This window comes from Chaetodon auriga, chromosome 22, assembly GCF_051107435.1.
Source record: "Chaetodon auriga isolate fChaAug3 chromosome 22, fChaAug3.hap1, whole genome shotgun sequence".
Lineage (NCBI taxonomy): Eukaryota > Metazoa > Chordata > Actinopteri > Chaetodontiformes > Chaetodontidae > Chaetodon > Chaetodon auriga.
Window position 1 is genome coordinate 16,951,235 of NC_135095.1, and position 24,723 is coordinate 16,975,957.

The window sequence follows — 24,723 nt, forward strand, 5'->3', positions numbered from 1 at the left end:
AGCAGGTACATGGACCCCAGAACCAGCGGTGACTGTGTTCATTCATGTCTAAATCAAATCTAACTTGATGACTTTATTCACCTTACAGGCCTGGAAATCATTTTTTCTCTCACTTTATTGTTCTAGAGGTTTGAAGATTGCAAATTCTACTTTAATACATTAATCGACCTTAAGGGAAGAAGCTAAAAGCATCACATGTATTCACTGTGAGCTCGTCAACCTTGTGGAAAGCGTAGCTGTTGAAAGCTAACCAAACAATCACTATTATATCTTCATTAAGCCTCCATCTTTGCACCTTTGTAAAGTCCACATAGATGAATATGTAGTGTAGTAGACAGATTAATCTTTTCAGTCTAAATTCCAAATTAGTCGTCAGACTAAATAAAGACTTAATTAGCTAAAAATATGGACAGAAAACCAAAGAAGCACTCACTTTTAGGTAAATTCACTGAGGTACAGCTGCTAGCTAGCAGAACGGAGGTTATAGCTGGGAGAACTCTGGTCTTTTGACCTGCATTAATTTATTGTTTTGGCTAATTAAGGGCAGAGAAAGTTTACAAGAAGCTAAAAAACATGTTAGCCTGGTATAATATTCCCTCCCTAACATGTTATATGGCTAACGTGTTAGCAAACAGTTCCACTTTCTTCACCTGCACGTTGCTAACGTCTGTCCGCTGGCAGCTAGCGGGCGAGGCTAACGAGGCTGATAACAGACTGAATCATAAAGCAAAACTGCGTTAAAACCAAAACAATGTGAGTGCTGGCTATAAGAGTTTGTCACTCCATTTCACACGTCGTTTGATGGCTATCAATTTAAAAATATTCAGTAATTGAGCCTTAACTTGTCTGTGAGCTTGACGAGCCGCAGCTGTGGCTGTTCAAGGTTAGCCGAGCAGATATTTACGTCAGTAAAATGTTGAGTGAAAGCAGAAGGTCCACATTACAGCAGAGGGATCAGAGGACGGCCAGGATGCATTTCACGACCTTCCAGTTATGGGACAGTCTCCTTAATCGCGCCTCCTCCCTGGCTGAGGCGAGGTGTCTATGTGTTGGGCTAGCTGACGCCCGCTAACCCCCCTCTGTTCATTTGAGCTTTTTTACCTTTATGTTCTCATCATGTACAGAGATTCCCGTCAACCAGACGATCTGCGTGCCACCCCCCTCGGCCGGCCGTTAAATAGTCCCTCCTGGTGCATGGAGTGCAGGAAACCTTACACTTCCTAAATGTTATCTGCTGCTCCTGGGTCAGCGCTCTCCCCTGCCGCCTCCCCTCACCCGGAGACATCTTCCAGGAATGCCCCGATGCTTAAAAGGTCAGAGGTCGGCTTGTCCTGGAGCCAGAGCACTAACTTGAGGCCCACGCTGGGAATAGGATGAGTGTGTGTGTCCTGTAAGGAGTGTGTGGCTGTGTGTGTGTGTGTGTGTGTGTGTGTGTGTGTGTGTGTGTGTGTGTGTGTGTGTGTGTGCTCTTTGCCAGCAGTTGGCACCTTCAAAGCAACAGCCAAGTTCACATGACCAGAGTGTGTGTGCCAACAACAGGGGAGTGTGCATACTGTATGGTACCAAACACCACCACCCCACCATCTCTGTCTGTGTCTCACACACACACACACACACACACACAGACACACAGACACACACACACTCACCATACACACACTCCTTATACAACACACACACCCTCCTCTCTGAAGGTGTGACGGTGAGCTGCTGGGTCAAAGTCAGACAGATGGCCCTCACAGTCGGGATTCAATATCAGTGACCGAGACCGTACGACCGACCACACACACACGCACACACACACACTCATAACACATGCACACACACACACACCTGTAAGTGTGTAACATGAACACACAAACCGCAAAGGTGCCCCTGCGCACGCGCGACCTCCAGACGGCGATCATCACCGAGAACACAACACACACTTCACCTACATTTGTTTGGTTCCGCTTCCTTAAAAACTAAGAATAAATAACTAAAAATAACCAGAAAACAAACAAATCAAGACACAGAATAATGAACTTCTGCCAATAAAACCCGACTGTGAGGCTGCACAGTCACCGGAAAGGCTTAAAAATACACACGTAAATTAAAGAAAGCAGGCGTGTGAATGCGTTTCAGTGCATGTAGAAATGCAGCAGTAATTTCCAAAAGAGAAGAAATTACTGATCAATTCTGTGTGTTTACCCATATTTCTGAGATATTATTAAAATCTGAGAAAGCAACAAAAGAGAGACGCAGCATCGCTCAGTTTCCAACAGTTTGCATGATATTCAGCTGTTATCTGCACCTCGTTGCTACTCGATTTACAGCCTCAATTTGTGCTTTTAATGTGTTTTTCTTTACTTTAAAGACACATTTCTAATGATCAATCAAGTGAAAAAAAAACTTTAACGAGGTGTCGAACCACATTTATTGGCCGTGTCAGGTGTAGTTTCCTCATCATCTCCGTCACTATGGCTGAAGTTAGCGACGTCACCGGCCTGAAACCTGTTGCATTATGGGTCAAAACCACACAAACACCCCTGAAACCAGGAACTTTTCCTCTTTCTTGCGTCTGAATCCTGAAAATCCTGGTTTGAAGCGCCCAGATGTTACAGTCTTAAACGTAATCCAAAAACACACAAATCAGAAGTAAACTCCAGGTGTGTTTCCCCTCGAACACACACTGTACACACACACACACTCGACACATCCCAAACACACCCTCTGCTGACAAACACCTTGACGCAGATTAAGTGTGACTTCAATTCTCACTCTCCTTTCAGCAAACAAACAACCATAAATCAACTTGTCCTTTACAATATCCCTCGTCTTAGCGGCACTTAGCGCACAGTTAGCCTACATTATCCCCACTTCATTTAGCTCGGTAAACAATTAACCCTGCGCGCGTGTGTGAGCGGAATGACTGAGGGATTTGGCATTAGCTATGCTGCGTCGCGTCCACACACTAACTACTCTAAGTGTTTAACATAGTTGGCCTGCGTTTGCAGACACCCTCCTCCCTCCTTCCTGCTCCGCCCGCCCTTTTCTTTTCCCTCCCTCCCCTGAAAAATCAATATGCTTAAACACCGCGGCGAGAAAAGAGGGGTTAGGGAAGTTAATTTGAAACAAGCGATTAATATTTCTTTCGTTAAATAAGAGCACACACACACATGCGTGCGCACACTCTGAGGGTTGGCGCATCCATGAGGTTTGCCTTCCTTCAGCCCTGTTTGCAATAGCATTTGGGCTTCACTGCAGCAATTACAGCCTTTAATTGAATTGATTTTGATAATGAGCCTCTGTAATGACACCGCTGTGGGAATGGTTGTGTGTACATGTGTGTGCGCTGTTTGCAACCGATGAGCTACTGTTGTTTTTCTGGACTTAAATGATCTGCGAGGAGCCGGGCATGGCTTAAAGATGAGGACACACACACACACACACATACACACACACACACACACACACACACACACACACGCACATTTAGCCGCTGCTGCTCTAATAGCCGTCTACTGGTCAGCCGTCTCCGCTCAGCCTTTTTATAAACCACTTGTCCGAGGTCTAACCTTTCAGCTTGTTGCATAATATCCTCCAGGCTATAACACATGAATGTTTGATGACACACGGCTTAGTACATGATAAATTTAATATCCTACACTGATGTATTTCCGCTGTTTCGCGCTTAGCACCACCTACAGCTGCACCCCGAGTCCCCGGGCGGTTACGGCGGTCGGTTTACGCAGGAGGAAACTTAGAGAGTAAATCAGGTGGTCTATCAGTCGGCGGGAGTTAGCTCATCTCTTTCTCTGTCAGTCTGCTTATAAAGAGCTGCATGGAGAGCTATTGTGATCGAGCAGCGATATGTGTAATAGGCTCGTACCTGAACAAACACACATCGACTGACAGCGTTTCTCCCCACGCCGCACGATCAAGTGTGAAAACACACACTTGTGCACACTCGAGGGTACGCTCGAGTGTCTGTGAGCTGCTAAAAGGGGCTAATGCTGGCCTTTTATGCTTGCACCATTTCTTCAGTGGATTCCTTTTGATTACGTTTTGGAGTTATTGTCGAATTGATCGATGGCTCAGCTTCCATCTCAGGCGTCAGCTGAGGGCGTCTCGTCGGCTTGAGACGCAGAAAACTGTCACATCTTTGGAGAAAAATGGCCAAAATATTGGTCTGTGGGTTGCAACACAGTTGATTTAGAGACATTAACAGTGAGCTGGCAGCATGTTTGGGATTTAAGCACATTATTTGGCAGCATAGCAAACCAGGAAGTGTATCTTGCGCACAGTGTGCAGCCGTGAAAACATTTCAAATATATTCTGTAAAACTGAGGGCTTGTTTACAGCCTGCACGTCCATTTGGACTCTCACCAGTGAAGCTGGTGTGAAAAATGTTGTAGTAACCAAGAGGCAGGATGACCAAATCTAAACAGTATTACTTAAAGCACACGTCAAAGCAAAGGCTAAGCTTTGAAAACCATTTATTTAATGCTCAATAAAAAATTCATTGATGCTTTATAGATGAGAAAAAAGATGCAGCTGGGTTGTGAAACGTCCCTTTAAGTGTTGTGTATCCTCCTGTAGCATCATGCTAGTCTATAAAGCATTAGCGAGTTGTTTATAAATGATTGAACAACACGAATAAAGTCACAAGCTACTGTTTGTTTACCTTTTATACAGCATGCCTTACAGGAAAGTGGCAGCCAACAAGAAGAGGCCAGGTAATAAAACATGTATTACTGCATTAAAATCAGGAATAAGACATTAATAAGAAAAGCTCCATCGACTTAAAGCCTCCTCTTGGATAATATTGTTCCATAAAGCATTAATAGGTCGTTTAATCTTCACAGTTTGTACTTTAATGCTCATAAAAACCGGACGTGTGAGCCACGTCCGACGCACATTTGATAGCAGCTCATCACACACGGTTTACTTTCAAACACGACGTCAGTCAAGTAAAAATCTACACGGGAGCTGCGGTGAAACACTGAGGCCTGCGGCGCGAAGCAGCTGCCGTCTCACGGTCCATCGTTTCTCGAGCGAGCGCACAAGTTCCCTTCAAAGGCTGCAGCAGTCACCGTCTTCAGACCACGGGGGCTTTTGCATGAAAGGATCTGATTTCTCACATCACTGAAAATGATAATACACATTATCACTTACAGTCTGTGCTTCTATCTGCAGCTCAGTGCACCAACTTGAAATAATAAATGGCCGATTAAATGACTTATGTCTTTGGGTTGTAAATTGCTGCTTTTAAACCTTAACCTTGCTGGAGATCACACTTACTTTGATGAGGGCCTTTGATGTGCCTTTGGTTGCACGAACACACACAACCTTGCGCCTGTATTCTGGCAGCGGAGCGTCACTAATTATCTTGCCAGCAGAAAGGTAAGGGAGGTGGGGACCCGAGAGTGTGTGTGTGTGTGTGTGTGTGTGTGTGTGTGTGTGTGTGTGTGTGTGGGGTCTCGGTGCGACAGTAGCTTTTAATGAGCCCCACGCTTCTTATCAAGCTTGGCGCTCGACAAACGCTCTGATCCGCCCACATGGAGGACGGGGCTCGACTGATCACGTCTGAAGCCCCCTCCTCCTCCTCCCCCCTCCCGTCGCCGCTGCTGCCACCACCGCCCAACCCAACCTCCCCCACCCCACCCAACGCCCCGATCGCCCTCCCTCTCCCTCTCTCTCCTCCCCTCCCCTCAGCCTCGGTGTCAGAATGAAATATCCTTGAGAGAAACTGTGAATCAAAGGGCTTTTCATCCTTTTTCACAAAGAAAAAGAGAGATGGAGAGGGAGAAAGATGGAAAGAGAGATTCAGCTGGACAAAAGAGAATGGCGGGCGGAGGGAGGGAGGGATGGAGAGAGGGCGAGAGGTAGAGAGAGAGCGACGGAAGACAGCGAGGATAAAGGACTGAACTTCTCCAAGCTGGAGGGCACTCCAGAGGACACGTCCTAGATTAGCTCTCACCCCTCCCTTCATCCTTCCATCTCTCCGTCCCCTCCACCCTCCTTCCTCCACCCAGCTTCAGACAGAGAACAGCAGCCCCGGGGCTCTCTTGGCGGGCGTCAGGGGTGGTGGGTGGGGGGGAGACGAGGGGAGACACCGGGCATTTAGACATCTGTCAGCCACTAATGAAAGAGTTCAATTTAGTGGAAAATCTCAAACAACCTTGTCTGAGAGGCAGGCTGACAGGCTTTAACTCGCCGCGTGTTGTTGTTGCTGCTGCGTGTGTGTGTGTGTCTCAGCGTGTGTGCGTGTCTCAGCGTGTGTGCTGTGTTAGTGTGGAAGGTGGGTGTGTCTTCCAGCGGATCAGGAGGGGGAAAGAAAATAAATAAATAAACGAACAAATAATATGAGAGAGAAAAAATGTAATTTAATAAACTCAGACTGTGCTGAGGCATATGCACATGAAAGTGTGTGTGTGTGTGTGTGTGTGTGTGTGTGTGTGCGTGTGTGTGCGTTTGTGTGTGTTTGTGTGCTGAAGAGTCATGCAGGGGTGTGGATCAGTCCGTGCAGCAGGGGTTGGGTCTTATGGCTTTAAATCGCTCCAGGGGTACAGGGCATGTTTTTTGACGATAGATGGGTTATGGGGGGGTTGTGTGTGTGTGTGTGTGTGTGTGTGCGTGTTTACACGTCCCTAGTGCTACTAGACACACACTCTCCTGCACACTCAGACAGACACACACTTTGTCTCCACCCCCCAGAGCTTCATTAGCAGGTCATTAGAAACAACTTCAGTGAAAGCTGTTGTTCTCTCAGAAGCAGATTTCACTCTGAAGACTCCGTGTGTGTCACGCACATGACTCATTATTTTTGGATTTTACCGCAAAGAAATCTGGCAAATTACTTTCTTGTCACCTCCGACAGATCCGCTGATTTACTGAGGTGGCACGGTCTAATTGAAGTGTGAAGCTGTCCTGCGTCAATGTGGACGTCCAGGCTCAAGATGCTCGTCTGAAACCGGCTGAGTTACGGTTACAAGCACGCTGCTGTCATGTAGCTGCGTGTCGTAACTTCAGATCGTTAACGTTAAGTACGCCTGCAGCTTATTTCTCAAACCATCCTGCATCCACTCCGAATGTCTTTGCCGTCATTGGTCAGCTGGTCACATCTATCCAACAGCACCTTCACCGTTAGCCTGTCACCTCGCTGCTGTCTTTCTAAACATGATTCTCTCTCTCTGCTTTACTTCTTTCATGCTGCTGTTATTTGCCATCCAGATCTTCAGCTTCATCATTCCATCAGCCACCATCACCTTCTGCTGACTTTCTTGCTTTTTATACTACATCGCCTTTGCTTGGCCAACAGAGGTCACCAACCTAAAGTGAATACACTGCAGCGTTCACGGGGATTCAAGCTCGCTGCAGTAGCAGTAACGCCGGCTTGTTTTCTTTATCTTAGTTCTGAAGAGTCCTCCAGCGTCTCTGACTCATCACTGGATGACCCTGTTTGCTGGAAACCACAGTGATCAGTGTCTTCTTACAGCTGGAGACTCAGCAGCTTGTGGGTGTGCTGGGGCCAGTCTACTCCTTGGAAAGAAGAGAAATCCAGGCGTTTTTGATACAAATCTGTACCAACTGAAAACAAGGAGCCTCATCCAGTTCCTGCTCTGACCCGCGTGTGCTCTGGAAACATGACTTCATCACTGAAATATGACAGGCAGCTCCGGAGCTGACAACAATATACACTTCCTGCATGCATTTAAATCACATATGCATACATTTGGTATACACGCGCTGTCAAATCTTCAGCAGAGGCAGCTGAGGAGCGATGGGAGGCGACGTGGAGAGGCTGCCGGAGGAACAACAAGAGCTGCCGCTTTTTTGCATGAAGCTCAACCCCTCGCCGCCGCCGCCGCCTCTCTGAGCGCCACGCAGGGAGAGATTCATCACATTAACCGCAGACCCCTCCGCTCAATGCCCTCCTAAAAAACAAATGGCAGCCGTTCAACTGTTCCAGCTCTAAACCAACATGGCTGCCGGCCGGCGCTGCCCATACCGGTGCCCTTTTCTCCAGCCTGGCCTCGGTCCAGCTTTCCACTCTGATTGCATCTCTCCCTGTTAGGGCCTTGGGTTTGGAAGGAGAGAGCGAGGGAGGGGAAGAGTGCCAATACAAACATTGTTCCACTGGCTTTTTACAAGCCAGGAGAGCGGGGAAGTTAATAAGCAGGTATTGGTTTTTAACTGCGGCCCGTTTATTGCTTTGCCCTCGAGCGTGCTGGAGTGCTGCACTCCACCTTTTTACTGTCCATCTGCCCATCACTCGCCTAACCTCTCGTTCAATTTCTCCCTCTCCGTGTCAGCTCTCCTTTTGTCTTGCCTCGTTCCGCAATTAATTCGCCATCCATTTTTTTTCTCGCCCCCCCTCCACCTTTTTCAGCCCTTTTTTTTTATTTCAAGATGAGGTGGAGTCGGTTTAAAATCCCTGTAAAAAAACTATAAACGAACGCTGCACAAACCACTTAATGATCTGTCATTATGCCACTATTGATTCAGTGTTTTTCAAGTGTGTGTGTGAGTGTGCGAGTGTGCGGTATTTATTGTGCTTGTATATTAGGTTTAAACCATACCCGTGTGTCAATACTGGACTTTTATTAAAAATCGGATGTCAGCCAGTCAGTGCTGTCCAGCTATGACATGACGAATATGATGAAGGTTTCATTTCGTACATATTATGCCTCTGATCAATGTCGTCTGGGTTTCAATGGACAGCTTTAATTTTCCCTGCTCTCAGACGCTTTTCTGCCTGACCACGGACAAAAATGAGTTTACTGAGGACCAAAATCCTGATATATATGATATCACCGACCGAGCTCACACGTCAGCATTCACCCGTTCACACACCCGTTCCTTTTCTATGCCAAACGCTCACCCAGGAGCAATTTGTGGTTCCGCATCTTCCCCAAGGACTCACAGGCTGAAGGGGCTCAAACCACCAACCTTCAGATTAGCGTACGACCTGCTCAACCTCTGAGTCTGGGACTGACATCATGACCAGTCAATGAAAATATAACTGTGTTTGCTTACAGGAAAACCTGTTTTAAGGCGGGTTAGCACAGCTTCGTGTGTTGATGTGAACTGATATAACTGAAGGTTACGGCACACAAACCGAGGAACACTTTCTTCTGTCGCCCTCCGCTCCTGAAACCTAACTTGTGCCCCTGCATGCAACTACAATCCAAATTTGCTGGTGCGTCTTGAAACACAACAAGCAGACAGAGATGCTGCAGGAGCAGGGATGACCAGCCAGAACACAGGCAGGGAGGGTGCTTCGGTGTAGAAGAAGGCGATTTCATGTTCCTATAATCCTGAGACTGCTGCAGTATGTGTCCTCCCCAGGGCTGTTTCACACCTCCAACAAGGGATAAGTGACTAACTCTCACAGCGTAGGAAAACAGAGCAAATTTAACATACTTATTCCACGAGCAATTAACACGGTGACTCTGTGCAAAACAACAAGCTTGACTCCGAATCTGGAACCCGGGTGCAAATCCTGGGTAGCTCTTGTGGGATTCGCGGTATCCACCCCGTCCTGCCCGGGGGGGGGGGGGGGGGGGGGCTACGTTCTGATCCAACTGACAGAAGCAAGTGAATGCAGGCGCTCAACTGATGAGATTCCAGTTAGCTTGTGCAGCCAAGAAGAGAGGCGGGGAAGCAGCCAATCGCCCCAGCAGAAGGGATCAGGGGCCTCTAAATATCCACCCAGGGCTAAAAGAGTGAGAGCGCGAGCGAGCTCCGGCCCACTTCCTCTATCGCTCTCCTGGGCCGCAGGAGGGAACAATAATGGAGAATGGAGCAGACAGCATGAAAGAAAGGCAATGCCACAGCATCAGCACCCTCCTTTATAGTCAAGCTCATTCACGAGCGTCCGGATACGCAGCAGCTAGATGCAAGCGAGCATGCAAACACCCGTCTTCTAAAGTGCTTTTGACTTCTAGTGGTGCTATAGAGCAATATCTTGATGATTGTGTTACACAGTGGCTGCGTGCACCAGGAGGGCCGTGCATGCTACGAGCACGGCGGTGCACATTTCTGCAGAGCGCGCGAGGCGGTGACGCAAATGTGTGGTGACGGTGGGACGTGAAAGGCAACAGAGGAGATCTGATGTGAAATGTAGTGAGGCCCAAGTGTAGTCTCAGCTACAGTGTACTTATAATGCTTAATCTGAATGACTGAAAATATGATTCCACTGATAATCAATAAGCACATTGATCCCAGTGCTATTTTGCTACTCAGGCTAATTTACCTTGAATAATATAAGACTTCATTCCTTTGGCGAAACACGTAGCAGCTAACCAGGCCTGCACATCAAAATGACCTGATCAGAGTCTGACTACATCTGTCACATCAAAGGAGCTACTTAACACCAACTGCTTTCATGCAACTCCACCCACATATCACCAATTGGTGGAGGTAAAAGGTGGAGATGTGCTGGAAAAGGAGGACAAGAGGCAGATTTAAGAATCAGCGTGTTTGTTCCGCCTTAAGGACACACAGTACAATAAAGATGGCTCCGTTCTGCCAGTAAGACAGCGAGCCAGCATGCAATAGCAGGACCCTGAAACTGAAGCAGCTAAATGGAATGCAGCCATCACTCATTTTAATAGAGTCCTTTATAATGTAAACAAACTGTCCTCCACGGCGAACCTTTAACACGGACTCTCTCAAACTAACACTGACAGTCGGCCGCTCACCTGCTCACTCGGTCACTCGCGCGCTTGCAAATGCACTGTGGCAGCCGTGCGACACACCGACGTTCATACCTGCGTGTTCACACCGACACACACGCACACAGGTTGGGGCGGGGCCGCCTCAGGGCGCTGCTGTAAGTGTGTGATTAGAGGAGAAAGTAGGCAGAGGAGAATCGAGGACACACACTCACCCCTGTTAAGGTCTTTATGTTATGCAGTGCATTCTGGGCTTCAAGGGCAGCTTTCCTTGTGTAAAACGTGACAAAACAGCAGCCTGGGGAGAGAGAGAGAGAGAGAGAGAGAGAGAGAGAGAGAGAGAGAGAGCGGGGATGAGCATAAGGAGCAACAAAGAGCATTTTCTCTATTCATCTGCCTGGCATCACCTGTCGACACTGGCAGACGCCGAGTGAATGCTAAGGACGGAACATCCGAGCGGAGGGGAAGACGACGCTTTTGGATTCGTTTCAACGCTGATGACTTGAGCCCCGAGGAAGTGAGCGACACACATGCACACACGCACACACACACGCACTAAGACAAACAAAGAGGAGGTGGTGGTGGAGAAAAGGGTTCGCCTCTTCATTAATCCTCGAGTAAACTGTGAAGAGTTACTCACTCACTCACTCACTCACTCACTAAAGAAACTGCTCGCTCATCTGTTCACCGCTCACGCTCCCTCACCCATTCACCCATTCATTTACACACTTGCTTCCCACTGATTTTGTGATTTGCAGGTCAAAAGAGGTCGAGCTTAAAACTTGACAATATCCTCTAAACGCAGTTTCAAAAGAATTTCAAATTACTGTATTTCAGTGTGTAGAACTGCAAGTATTCATGCTGAAATAGTCTTTCGAAAGCTTCAAACACATAAAACTACTCAGATTACCCCAGAATTGTGCCCACATGTTCAATATTTCAGTGATTTACTGTAAATAGGTCAGGTGTTGTGCTGGTGTTCCTGCTTCCTAAACACAAAACGAGTGACATGAGCACGACAATGCTGAATAACAACGAGAAAACGAATTTCAGGCTACAAGAAAAAATGCCTTTTATTGAATTTAAGGTCAGGTTTAATCTTGCCTGCAAACCTGCAATTGGCCGAGTCAAAGCCGGCAAAGCTGCCTCCTCGCATGCAGCGCTGCATCTGCACTCATGTGCAGACACGACCACAGCGAAGGCAGCGAAGAGGAAGATTTTGCCTCTTCATTAATCTGCGTGTAATCCCTGCAGAGCGGGGCTGAAACACTGCAGTCGTGGGCCATTCTCCGTCAGCACGCAAACCTGCACAGTCAGGCAAAAAGCAGCGGGAGGACGTTTAGGGCAGACAGAGGTGTGACTCTTCTACTTTCCTCATACAAACAGCAGCTGTTATTTATTTCATTCCTGTCAAACATCAGAAAAGTCACAGTGTGGACTCTTGTCTGTATTTATGTCCTCATGAGACTTAATTATCTGACAGCCACGGGGAAATTTTAAAAACTGACGAGGGAGGACGGACGAAGGCTCTTTGAGCCAACCGTGAAATATGGAGGATGCTGCAATGAGTCAGTCAACTGGAAGAACAAACAGGAAGCCCTGAGATTCACCATGCGTCATCAGAAACGATGAAGACGTGCGCTTTAAGTGACGGCGCGACCTGAAGCGCAGCGTCGCTCTCAGACTGTGAAGCTGCTCGTCCGCTCCCACAAGTTGTCATTCTGAGTTCTGCAGCGATGAAAAGTGTGAGTATTCAAGCAATAGGGCCCGATATGTTAGCTGGTGGTAGCATTTTAGCAGTTTTGATAAAGATTCCATTAGTACTGTTGGGCTCTGGCGCACATATAAGTACACCCCAGAGTGTATCGTCACATTTGTTGGCACCTATCACAGATGAAATGAGAGGCTGCGTTCAAAACATCCTGCATTTACTGAAGTGTACTTTAACTCACAGCCAGGTCCATTAAACCAGTGAGAGTTAGCTTAACTGTTAGCCAGCAGCTACTGCAGCAACTCCTGCTTTTAGCACGTACTTGTTTGCAGTTAAATAAACTTTACATGCCGACTGGGAGCTGAGCTTCTTTCAGGTGATATGATTTTAATGGACGCCTGCCAGTTCATGAGAAACCAGGACTTTCTGTGGTCATAGTGCAAACAGCCCACTTTGGTGCGGAGGTATAAATGCATACGCTGAGGTGAAATCATGCAAATCAAGATCAAGCATGCAACACAGGTTTCGTCTCAGCTCGGCGTTGAGTTTAAGTGACACAATCAGTCCTTGGTTAAGAAGGTTAATGCAGGTTTTCTGCGTGTCTGCGCAGGTTTGAGCTCCAGCAGCTTCCTTCCAGTCTCTGCAGACTCACGTTTGGACCTTCCGCCTCCAGCTTGGCCCATCTGTTGATTTCCTCATGTATTTATTTGTCCACAGATGAGTGGAGTGCGCCATTGTTTACATCTGCTTTGTTGTCCTCTCCATTGTGTTTACGGCATAAATCGGCTCAGTGTGAAAGCGGCGGCCGGTCGTGGTTTTGTTGGCCGTATCGCAGGCATCAGCCCTTATGACACTTGCCCCGCAGTGCATCTTAGTGAAATCCAACGGTGAGCATCTGGAGCAGATTTAGCATCCGAATCCCAGAGTCCCTTTGATGGGGCTTGGAGCATAATGGATCTGAATTCCTGCGGTGTCCTCTGGGTGCCACGGCTGTTGAATAGTTGGCCCTTAGCCTGGCGTCAGCGACGTGATTGGTGTTGTGATTCAAATGCTGCAGTTCCTGTGTATTAGCGGGGATAACTCCCAGCTTAGTGTTTTCTTCCATGACCCCCAGCGTGAAAGGCAGCTCGGGGTGTCACTTCACTAAACCCTAAGCCCCCCACTTCTACTATCAGTATTAATTTACCACCGAGAGTTTCACACCAGCTTCTACTAGTTAAAGGCGCGGAGATAAGAGGGGAAATTAGTCACGACTGACAGACTATCACAGGGTGAAAATTTATACAATTTATTCCATGTAGGTCACCAAACTGATGCGGCTTTTCCACACAAAACTCAGGGGTGAAGTGACGGCTTCCACACGCTGTCGATCTGTGGCACTCCTGCTTCATCTCTGCCCCCCCTCCCCCCGTTATCAGGGTAAAAACTGGACGGATGAAGTCGAGGAAGAGGAGCAGGGCAAGGAGTCTAAAGTTTCCCTCTTTGATACTTTGCAGAACAAAAGTATAAAAAGCAACAAAGGTAGAAAAAGTCCACACAGATGTTTGTGATGTTCAGTGAGTTCATGAAGCGTTCCAGCACCTGACCCACACATGCTGCTCAGCCCGACTTCAATCAATGGCTCGTGGGGCAAATAAACACAACACCACATGCACCAACAGTGGTGAGTTCACATGGCTTTTTGAGGGTGAATCCAACATGAGAAGGTGCTGAACTTCCTCTGCTGACGCTCAGATGTTGTAAAAAGTTTACCAGAGCGTCTCTGTGAGGGAGCATTAATACACTCCACTTCAACATTCTGTTAGACACACTGACATGGGAGCCTGTGTCGTGTCATCCCATTACATGTCATATAAATCCAGGGAACACGGGACCCCGGGAACAAAGGAATGACTCCAGCTGATAGGGATAAAACCTCCTGCCTGCCGCCTCCCGCCGCCTCCCGCCGCCTGCACCCCATTTAAAGCAGGTTTCCCTCGCTGGCACGGCTGAATGCAGCTCAGCTCATAAAAACCATAAAAGTCTGAGTTGTTCTGCTCTAGCAGGTGAGACGAAACTGAGAAGACAGTGATCAGCCCCGCACAGTCCAGAGAAGAGGACTCATCAAGAATCATCAGCAAAAACACCTGCGCAGGTGTGCCGTGTGTGTGTGTGTGTAACGGGTCACTCCTGTGTTTTACTACAGTCACATCTGATGAAAAGGCGAAGTTATGAATACTTTCTGAAACTATGATCAACTGAGAAATGAACCAAATACTGCTTTTCCTTCTACAGTATTAGTGTGTATTAGTACCCTTATAAACGCAGTAAAAAAATGATGCACTGGCCCTTTAAGGAAACCATCTGACCACATGTAAAGCTGCAAAACTGACTCGTAAGCACATCTTAGCCGACATCATGATTTCCATGTGAGGCACGTTAACGTTGGAGTCTGTTCATTATCCTTCCTGCACGCTCGGTGCAGGGTGAATGCCATGTGTGTACAAGTGGGAGCTTTTTAGCGGTGCCTCAGTATTGTACATTATAATTCCATTATAATTCCAATTGCACCTGTGCTCAAGCTTGGGCCCCTTGTGTGCGATTAGCAATTCCAATAGCACTGTTTGAGGGTTAGCTGCTAGCCGCGCTGTGAATTATGATTCCGGTGGCATTTTTTTTTTTTTTTTTTTTTTTTTTTTGCATATCTGTATATGGGAGGGTTAGCTTTTGGTGTTAGCATTAGCGATTCTGACAGTGTATAATGTGCAGGGGAGGGTTGGCTGTTAGCGCTGCGTTAGCCGCTGTGTGTTGTGATTCCCATGGTGTAGCCGGGCCTGGGAGCCATGCGGTGTGTGACGGATCGTCCCAGGTGGTGGGCTGTCAAGACGAGGATCAAAGAGCAGTGGAGTGGACCTCACACACACATGCGCACACACACACACACACACTTAGACACACAGACACATTCCCTGCAGTGTTCCAGTTCCACCTGTTTAAGAGTCAGCACACTCGCAGCTCACACACAAAGCTCCAGAAAGCCAATAAGAGCGCGCATATTATTTTTAAGCGTGTGTCAGCCTATGCGCTTTATTTACAGAGAAACGTACCTGTATGGCAACCTTGAAAAAGTGCTGCAGACTAGCATTAATAAGCTCTTTCCATCAATTTGTGTGTACAGTCTCTTTTCTCGCAGCACAAACATTTACCTGAAGGCCGAGAGGGCTCAGAACAGGGACATACGCTCTGCTTGTGCTGTTGAAGAGGGACACTCGAAAACACACACAAGAGATGCACACACACCGACTCGCAGAGGAGGGAAGAAAATCTATTAGACGCAGATGTGTGTGTGTGTGTGTGCGTGAAGGAGTGTAAGAGTGAGACGGACGGCGAGGACGTGGGAAAGAGTGTTTTTAAGACAGGAGAAGAAGAGGGGAGAGGAAGAGCTGCTGTGAGCGGAATAGAGAGCAGAGGAGGGAGATGCCTGTTCATAAATGCTTCATGGCTGCTGAAGGGGGCCTTTGACTGAGTGAAGACCCACGGCTCCCCGCCTCTGTCAACACATCTCCCCCCTCCGACAACAGGTCGACCCCGGCTCCACGGCGCCAGACAGCGGCGCTGCGGAGGAGCCGAGCGGGGCGTGTTGAGGAGCTGTGTTCAGCCTCGTCCTGCTATTTCAGGTCGATATCGCCTTTTTATTTAAAATCCGGCGCCGGTCCGGGCCATGTTGTTCACGTCTGATCGTGGTAATCACACCAGCCAGCGTGCAAGGCACCTCGGAGGTAACAGCCTGCACTGCAATTTCACTTTCTTTGTGCATTTAATTAACGAATGTGTTTCTTTATTGTAATTTCAAAATGGAACATCCAGGCCTCCCCCGCCACAGAACAGGTGAATGGGTCATCGTAGCTTAAGCAGCAGCTAATCTACTTAACAGACTTTCATTAGCCTGCCGTTCAGTGCAGAGTGTCCCATGTTCCTCAGATGTTCTCTCGCTGGCAGTCTTCACTGGATTCTTCTGCTTTTTTTTTGGCTTTTCTGGACGACTTTTCAGACGAACGGTAGAACTTAAATATCAGCTTTGACATCCGGAGTCCACAGATGTACGCTGAGCTTCAAACCAAATGAGCACCTGACAGGCAGATATCTGTATTGACAGAAACTCTTCAGTCTGCTTTCTTGCAGCGATGCAGCTTCATCTCAGCTTTAGCTCTAATTCGCCAAAAAAAAACCCCGTTATGGTTGCAATGAGTGGGCATGGCTGCAACACCAGCGGGAAAATAAACCAGTAAATTATCTGTGAGAAATCCTGGACCATTAGCAGTCTGTGGGCACTGCGATAAGCCAGAAACTGATTCTCTCGACATCCACGAGTCCTGTTTCAAAGAATCATGAGGGTGCTCTGGTCGTTGGAGGGAAAGTTTGTCCAAATTTTAACTGGATCTGCTTGTGCGGCTGATATCACGACAGCTCTTTACCTTTTTAACCTTTGTTCTCCAGGTTTTTTCCTCATGAATGCCCACGCTGAATGTTACTTTCATACTAAATCAAGTCCAAACTGTTTCAAAGGTTCTCAACATTTGTGGCCTGTGATCCCTAAAAATAAAGGAACATACGCTGCATGTGCTGCCCTTCATCAGAGGTTGCTTCTTCAATGTTGAGCGGTAAATTGATTTATTTGAGGTCTGTGGAGGTAAGATTATGCTTTATGTCATATTTTTCCAGATTCATCCTGTGGGTCCAAACCTCCGGGTTGGGAGCTGCTGCTGCTCTATTCAGCGCTCAAATGTCTGGGGTTGAATCAGCACAGGAAGGGGGGGTGGGGGAAAGGCAGGTGGAGGTGGAGGAGAGTGAAAGGAGTGATGCCCCGCAGTCCAGCAGAATGGTGGCATGGTTTATTAAAAGGGGAAAAAAGATTCGGGTGGGGGGGGGTGTATCAGAGAGCTTCACCCTGAGCCCTTCCACCCGAGGCTGGCGGCAGCTTTCACTGTGAGTCCCTCTTTCTCCCTCCATCACTTCCTTTTGACCCCTGGGGTTCCACTCAACCGCTGACCCACATTAACCACACTCTACTGCAATTACAGCTCGCTCAGGCCTCTGGGTGGCACGGGACACACACTCCCCGCTCCTCGGCTTTTCCTCCCCCTCGAACTGCTCCCTCTTTCTGCCTGCGCCGCCGCAAAAATGCCCCTTAATGTGTATAATTTATGTGTGTCAAAGAGCCGCTGAGTGACAGCAGGGATGACAGAGAACACGTTCTGGATTTGACAGCGCAATAAAGAACAGATTGTCAGATGGAAAAATAGGGAGAGGATGAGTGGATGGCTTCAAACAATGCCGCATTTCTGACGGGCATTTGGCTGATGTTCTAATCCTGTCAACGTAGGAACTGGTCCAGCTCGCGGCACTCCACAAATCTATACAATCCACTGGTTACTTTGGTGGAAAAGCACCAATGTCACCCCCCCTCAGCTCCCGTCCAAATCCTCCCTCCCTCACTGCAAAGACAACAAGAGCACTTTCCGGAAATCAAAGCCGCTTTCTGGCCGACCCCGCGATGCTCAGAGAGAGGGAGAGAATTCCAGCTCTGCAACTTCTAACCGAGCAACTGTGTGTGTCGCTGAGGCATGCAAAAGTCTAAACATAAAGAGGAGAAAAGACAGAGACGAGCTGAGAATCCACACAGCAGCTCCCATTAAAATCCACCTGCAGCTGCTCTCTAATTGGGCCTCGGTAGCCGGCTAAAAAATCTAACGTCTAGTTAAGGCGATATAATTGGCCGCTCTGCTTTAGGAAAGAATGAAATAAATCAGCTCTCCGTCTCAGGTCGGCCCCGTCTCAACTGAATCCATTAGAGCAGATAATTGTCTTGGACGGCAAAAACGTTCGCTCTGCATTGCCACAGCTGAGCGGGAGGATGCAGTTGGATGGCGGTTTCAGAGGCCGACGCCTGCCATTGGCCGGGCGCTGGTCCCCTGATGCGGCATCAGAGCAGCCCAGACCGGGAGATTTTCATCCGAGCGGTGATCGAAAATCAGACGCTGTAATCTGCCTGCATGTGTTTATCTCCCGGCTTCAAATCATATCTAAATCTTCAGTGGATTTTTAGTTTTTTTCCGCTATAAGACGACGGGTGATGAACATCTATTTCAGGCATCCAGGTCAAACACTCATGAAGAAGTAAAATCAGCTCTCGGGGGGCAGTATTGATTGTACTTTTTGTTTTCAAGGCGGCTCGAACGACGAACTGCTGCGACATCTTTGGCGCTAAACACTCGTGGCTCTTCCCCAGAGATCAGCTGTCAATCAAGCCGTGTGGGTGGCGGCGTGTCGCCTCGTCTCTCAGATTCGAAGGTTTGATTTTTCTACAGGTGGCCCTTTTGTCTTCGTCTTGGCTGTAGGTTGAATCACTTTTGTGCTGCAGTAATCAGCCACAGAGAGCAGAAAATGGAATGTGTCATAGATTATTGGTTTCACCGAGGGCGAAGAGAATATCTGACTGTGATTCTTCCAACCAATATTGCAATTATTTTCTTTTAGATTAATCACAAATTCGTCTCGTCTGTACATGATAAGAACAGATGCAATAATCTTTGTTGTTTCAGTCCTCCCATGGGCTCAACTCATCAGACAACTTCAAAGGAAACTTGGCAAGTCTTCTCATGTCTATCAGCGTTTACATTAAAGGTACTCAGCAGGACTCAAGGAATATAATCGTAGCATTCAAAAGTGACATTATATTTACTGGGAACGGCTTCATATTTGGTTGGTTATGTTTATGACAACACTTCAATGCTTCACTAATAATTGGACGGTTTAAAAATGTGTTAATTCACTTTCAGGTGGAGAGTTTGAAGCGCACTGTCTGATCTGACCCCTCGTTCTGTCCATGATTTCCATCATTTTCCTCGGGAGAACAGCCTTGCTTTACAGGTGCCGGTCTTCTTTGTGCTAAGCTAACGGCTGCAGCTGCACATTCAACCTGCTACCTGCTAGCTACAGCACCTGTGTGAGACTGATTGGAATGGATGGGCTAAATTGTTCATGAGGAAAAAGACTTCACTGAACAGCAAAACGACACATCACTCCTGACTGGCTCTCAAAATCCAAAGCATACAGAGTGGAGAACAGTCGGCTACAGGTGCCACTCGTTTCAGCTGCTTCCTGCAGGGTACCGGCGGTAAACGGGCGGTTAAACGTGGGTTGCACTTGCAAACTGCAGCCTTGTTATGTTTGTAGTGAATGAATCTTGCGAGACTTTTCTTTTTTGAGCTGATATTCGTCTGCTGGCCTTCAGTCGCTTTCTTTCACACATTTATTCTGCTGTTTCTCCGCTGTGGGACCAGATGAACGGTAAGAGGAGGTGATGTGTGGACTGCCCAATTCATCTATTTTTCAAGCGTGCACACTGAAAATCAAGCGTTTGCACATCAAAACACTAAGATATTAAGGGACAATGTGTATTTTCAGAGCGACTGACCTTTGTTGAACAAAACTGCTCAATATTTGCTCATCCTTTCATCGTCAAACACCTTCATGCAGAGAGCATCTGAACCAAACATCAGCCAACGAGCTGAGCAGAATCAAAATGAACACACTACATCTGAGTGCAGCTGGCGGCAACAGCTTAAACCTTCAAATCATGATTTCAATATAAAGACGAAGAACCGCTCGGCTCCGGTTTCGCCTTCGTGCCGTGTGCTGGTTGGACGGACGGCATCGCTCCATCAGACGGTAATCTCACGTCTCGGCCTTTTAAAAACCCTCCGTGCATTTAATCACTCCTTCCCATTCAGACCAAATTACACCCAGTCCGTTTCTCGTGTGATTTATGGTGTTATTTTGTCACATTCTGAATGATTTCCGGGCCATGTTGTGCGCGGGGACTCTTGTGTATGATACACTCTGCTAATGAAGACATCCAACTTACTCAGTGCATGTGTGTCTGTGAGTTTAAGTGTGTGTGTCTCAGCAGCTCATGTGGGCAGGCTGTATCATTAAGATAAATGACATCGTGTGTCCCCTGCCAAAACACAGACACACACACACAGACACACACACACACACACACACTCACACACACACACACTGCAACAAACCCGTCATGGCGCTTAAGGTTGTGTTTTAGCAAAAGGACCATTTTCTGTTTACCCCTCTGGCTCTCTTTGTCTCATTCTCTCTTTATCTCTCCCTCCATCTCTATCTCTCTTTCAGCACAAAATGCCAAATTGCTCCATTTCTCACTGCCCCCCCCAGCCCCCCCCCCGCCCATCCACTCATCTGGTTATTAACTCCAAACACATTAAACCAACAGTAGTGCCACGATATTCCCCAGACTGTCCTAGTCAGACTGAAGCGCACACAAACACACAGCCTAAATGCATACACCTGGGTCAAACTGCAAAATGGATTCTGCGTGACGCAGGAAAGCGACACAATTTTATGCTTTAGGCCCCAAAAGAACCAATCTGGTAACTTATTAAAAGAACCAAGCTTTGGCTTCTAACTCACCTAAACAGGCTTAAAAAGATCAATTAGAGTATTTGCAATATGGATTTTTGGAGGCTGATAAATGTGGAATGATGATAGTCTCTCATTCCAAAAATGTTCTGAAAATGACTCGTGTTTGCTCGAGGAATTTTGTTCTCGTCAGGCTGAAGAAGCCTCTCGAACAGCACTCAGGACCGTCATGTGACGGCACATGATGGCAATAATAAAACAGGGGATTACGCTGATCCACAGATATCCACTTTTTGGTTTGACGTGCAGAACTGTGTTCCAGCCATGGCTCTGAGCGAGCATTAAGTCCGGGGTTTTATCTTCCACGTCCTGTAATTAATCATTAATTTATTCATAGCGGGCCCACTGCAACGTCTGACTGCCATCTTAAAACAACATTTTACAACAAACCGGACGCGCTGGTGGAACCAAACGAAAAGAAAACAGATTTGTTCAGATGCCGTCAGAACTGACTAACAGCTGAGGTAAAGATGAGCAACACAGGCTCGAAACCTGGACTCAAGTCAGACCTAAGTCGGAAAAATGAGGACTCGAGGCTGGATTCAGACTTTGGCTTGATTTCAGGTCACACTGTGAGAGAAGAGCCTGAACAAGGCTTGACCGTAATGACGTGAACCCAGTGTGACGTCACCGTTTGACTGTGTGGACTGTTCTGAAGCCTTGGGTTTGGCGTCATGCCCGTCGCCATCTTGGAGCCAGGAAGCTCCGTCCACTGTCTATACTGTCTATGGCTGCACCATCGTCAGACTGTACGACAAACGACGTGAATGAAAAACTTGATGTTAGCACAGACAAGCAGCTCAACGGCTCAACGTAGTTTCTGTGTGGTTTCACGTCAGATTCTGATTTCTGGCTGCAGAAAACTGGATTAAAAACTAGATTCTGCTGTTTGTGGACATGTTTTTTGATTGACAAACAAAATTCCACCATGTTTATTTTCGCCTCGGACAAACTGAAATCAAGGAGCTTTAAGGGACATTTAGCTGAAACTTGGTTCCCTGAAGATTTGACATGACGTGAAATTAAGAGAAACTGCATTTAATTCCACTCATGTAAAGAAAATCTGCACTAACGAATCTGAATTTAACAAAGCTCAGTGTTTCAGGTCCTTACATCCTCCATAAATGCATGAGCTGAACATTTCATTTAGAATTTATCTTTCACTTGACAAACGTCTGCTGTCAATTAACATTTGCGATGTTTTCGTCTTTTTGCTGCTAACGTTCCTTTTTGGACTTGCAGTTGCTGAAGCGTCAGCTAATGAGGATCCAAACAAAACTGAAAGCAGGAACCGGAGAAGTTGTTGAAGTTGTGAAGGCTCGGAGCTGCAGCCCTGGAACTTTTCCTGCGTCTCAGGGGGACTAACAAACTCATTTAAATCCAAACTGCTATTTCACGAAAAAGGAGAAAGTGCCTTTGGGTCGCCACTGGGGCATTGGAGTGGACTCATTTGCCCCAAATGGCTGAGATCTTTTTCAAACAACACCGTCGCTAATTTAACATAAACACACCGAGGGAAGAGAGGGGCCACGGTTTCCCTGACACCGGTGAAATTACCGTCGGCTCCGGTGCAGCAGCGAAGCCGGCGAGAGGGCCATTGCAGCTCCTCCGAGTTGAGCGGGTGCAGATGAGGCCGGGCGGCTTGCTTAACTACGAGAAAACAACAACAGTGCTCAAAGCCTGCGAATAACAAGGCCAGTAAGAGCCCAATCAAACGCTACATTTCCTCTTAAAACACTCCACCTTGCAGAACAGAAGGAGAGACCGAAAAATGAGGCACAAACAGACAGAGGTTGTCATTCAGAGAAGAAACATAAAAGGCCAGGTTGGTGTTTTTTTTATTTTATCTCATTTAAAAGTGCCGGTGAGTGATACTCTTGACTCATCAACCATAAAAACAACTCATTTCAAGGGTAGTGAAGATGAAGCAGGAGATTTGAGGGAGCTGAAGGACGGGAGGAGGAACTCTGGCCCTTTTTTTTCCTCCTCGGCAGCGGCGGCAGAGAGGGAAAGAGGAGAGAGAGGAGTCTGGTGGGGGGAGAAGGAGTCATCTCAAGGCTAAGAACACACCAACACAAAGCGCATGACAAGTGTGTTGGTGTGCAAAATGAGTTGATTTGGGTCTTGGCAGAACGCTGTCTGCAGGCTTTCATAAGCTCATATGACTCAGAGCGAGAGGAGGCCAGAGAGGGAGAAAGTAGAAACAGACTGAGATGGAGTCTGTGGGTGCAGAAAGGTGGAGGACGCTGCACCTTTTAGCCTCCCAAAACTAAACCTGATCTAAAACATGATCTCAGCAGCACGTCAGGATTTAGAAAGTGTGACATCTGCCTCTGCGACGGTCTGCAGGAAGCTTTTATGCTCATCTTTTCTGGTAAAAAGGAAATAAATGGGCGCTTACTGACCGTCCACCATGTGTGCATTGCTCTACAAGCTCCCAGTGGACCAAACATGGCTGCTCCAGCACACATGAGCAAACCTGCAATCTCATGCAAGAACATTACGAACTGTATAAGTAATAAAGGTCTTTAAACTAAAAGATCATTGTGCAAATTCTTTAAAATCAGTGCAAACCAGCTGACGTGCAGTCACTTTTTGCATCCCTGGTGCTTCATCCTGATCCCAACAACAACAACATCCTCACTGTATTTTCAGTTCATGATGTTTTCTTTTTCCAGGCAACTCTTTGTCATTCTCAGGAAACTTGGTTGAGGTTGTGGAAAGATGGCGGCCTTGTTTAAATTCCGAAAGCGTCACCATTGATTTGACTGATGGAATGCAATGGAATCATTTGTGAGTGTTTAACCAAAACCTCAATCCAAACAAAGTAAAACGAAGCCCGGTCTACGGTGTCAGAGTCCTGAGCGCTGCAGGGCCAACCCTTCATCCAGACCCCCTCCTTATGACGCATGTGCAGCATGAGTCCGTCACACTTCCTGGACGGGAAAACAAGCTCGTAATCCAGGCAGTAATCGACCATCGTCCGAACGTCTCTGACAGAGCGGGACGTAAAGCTTCAGCATGTGTGTTTCAGTGCCACATTAAAGCATCAGCAGGTGTTTCCAGACACGCGTGACGAAGATCAACCGCTGATTCATGTTTTGTTCCGTGTGAAACTTCTCGGTCTCCCCTCCCGATGTCCTCCTCTCTCTCTTTACTTTCCTCCCACTCTCCATGTCTCATCAGGAGTGTCATCAGCCCCCACTCCGGCTGAAGCCTGTTAATATGGCAGCGCTATTGTCTGCCCGTTCGTTGCTGCTGTCTCTATTGTTTGCTCTCACACTTGACAAATTCATCAAAGGAAAAAGAAAAGGAATGGGAGAAAATAGCTGCAAATCATGCGGCTTCGCACAATTGACTGCGTAAGTCTGGCTGGGAGAGTCTTTGTCTTCCAGTGGTGCACGAAATGTGTGTTTGCTCGTGTAATTTTGCACATATATCATTTATTCTGCCATTAAGTACGTGGGACACCCACTGACGGGTGTGTGTGTCCATACAGACTGTGTTTCTGTGTGTGTGTCCGGGTTCATAGAAGTGCACTAAACATACACACACTCATATGTTTGCACATGTGTGTCTGTTTCCACTCAAATCCTTATTGAAGCTACGGTCACAACAACAAAGATTTTCACAGAAAAAAGGGAGAAAAATAAGTAGAGAAGGAAGCAACCAATTGAAAAAAAGGAATAGGGGCAGAGAGGAAAAGGAAGAAGGAAAGAGGGAATTAATAAAAGTGGGATGAAGTACGAAAAGAACCATAGAACGAAGAGGAGAAAGAAAAATGGAGGCAAAAAGGAAGGAATGAATACAGAGGAAACAGAGAAAGGAAAAAAGACAGAAAATTGGGATGGAAAG

General features: G+C 47.2%; 1 protein-coding gene across 41 annotated transcripts in view; it reads right to left on the bottom strand.

Annotated features, from left to right (window-relative positions):
* celf2 (cugbp, Elav-like family member 2) overlaps positions 1 to 24,723 on the bottom strand; it is a 179,177-nt gene that overhangs the window by 44,212 nt on the left and 110,242 nt on the right. For all 41 annotated transcript variants that reach the window (XM_076722781.1, XM_076722784.1, XM_076722769.1 and 38 more), the window contains one exon: positions 10,877 to 10,959. In XM_076722781.1, coding sequence (XP_076578896.1) covers positions 10,877 to 10,959 — 83 coding nt within the window. The remainder of the gene's footprint in view (positions 1 to 10,876; positions 10,960 to 24,723) is intronic.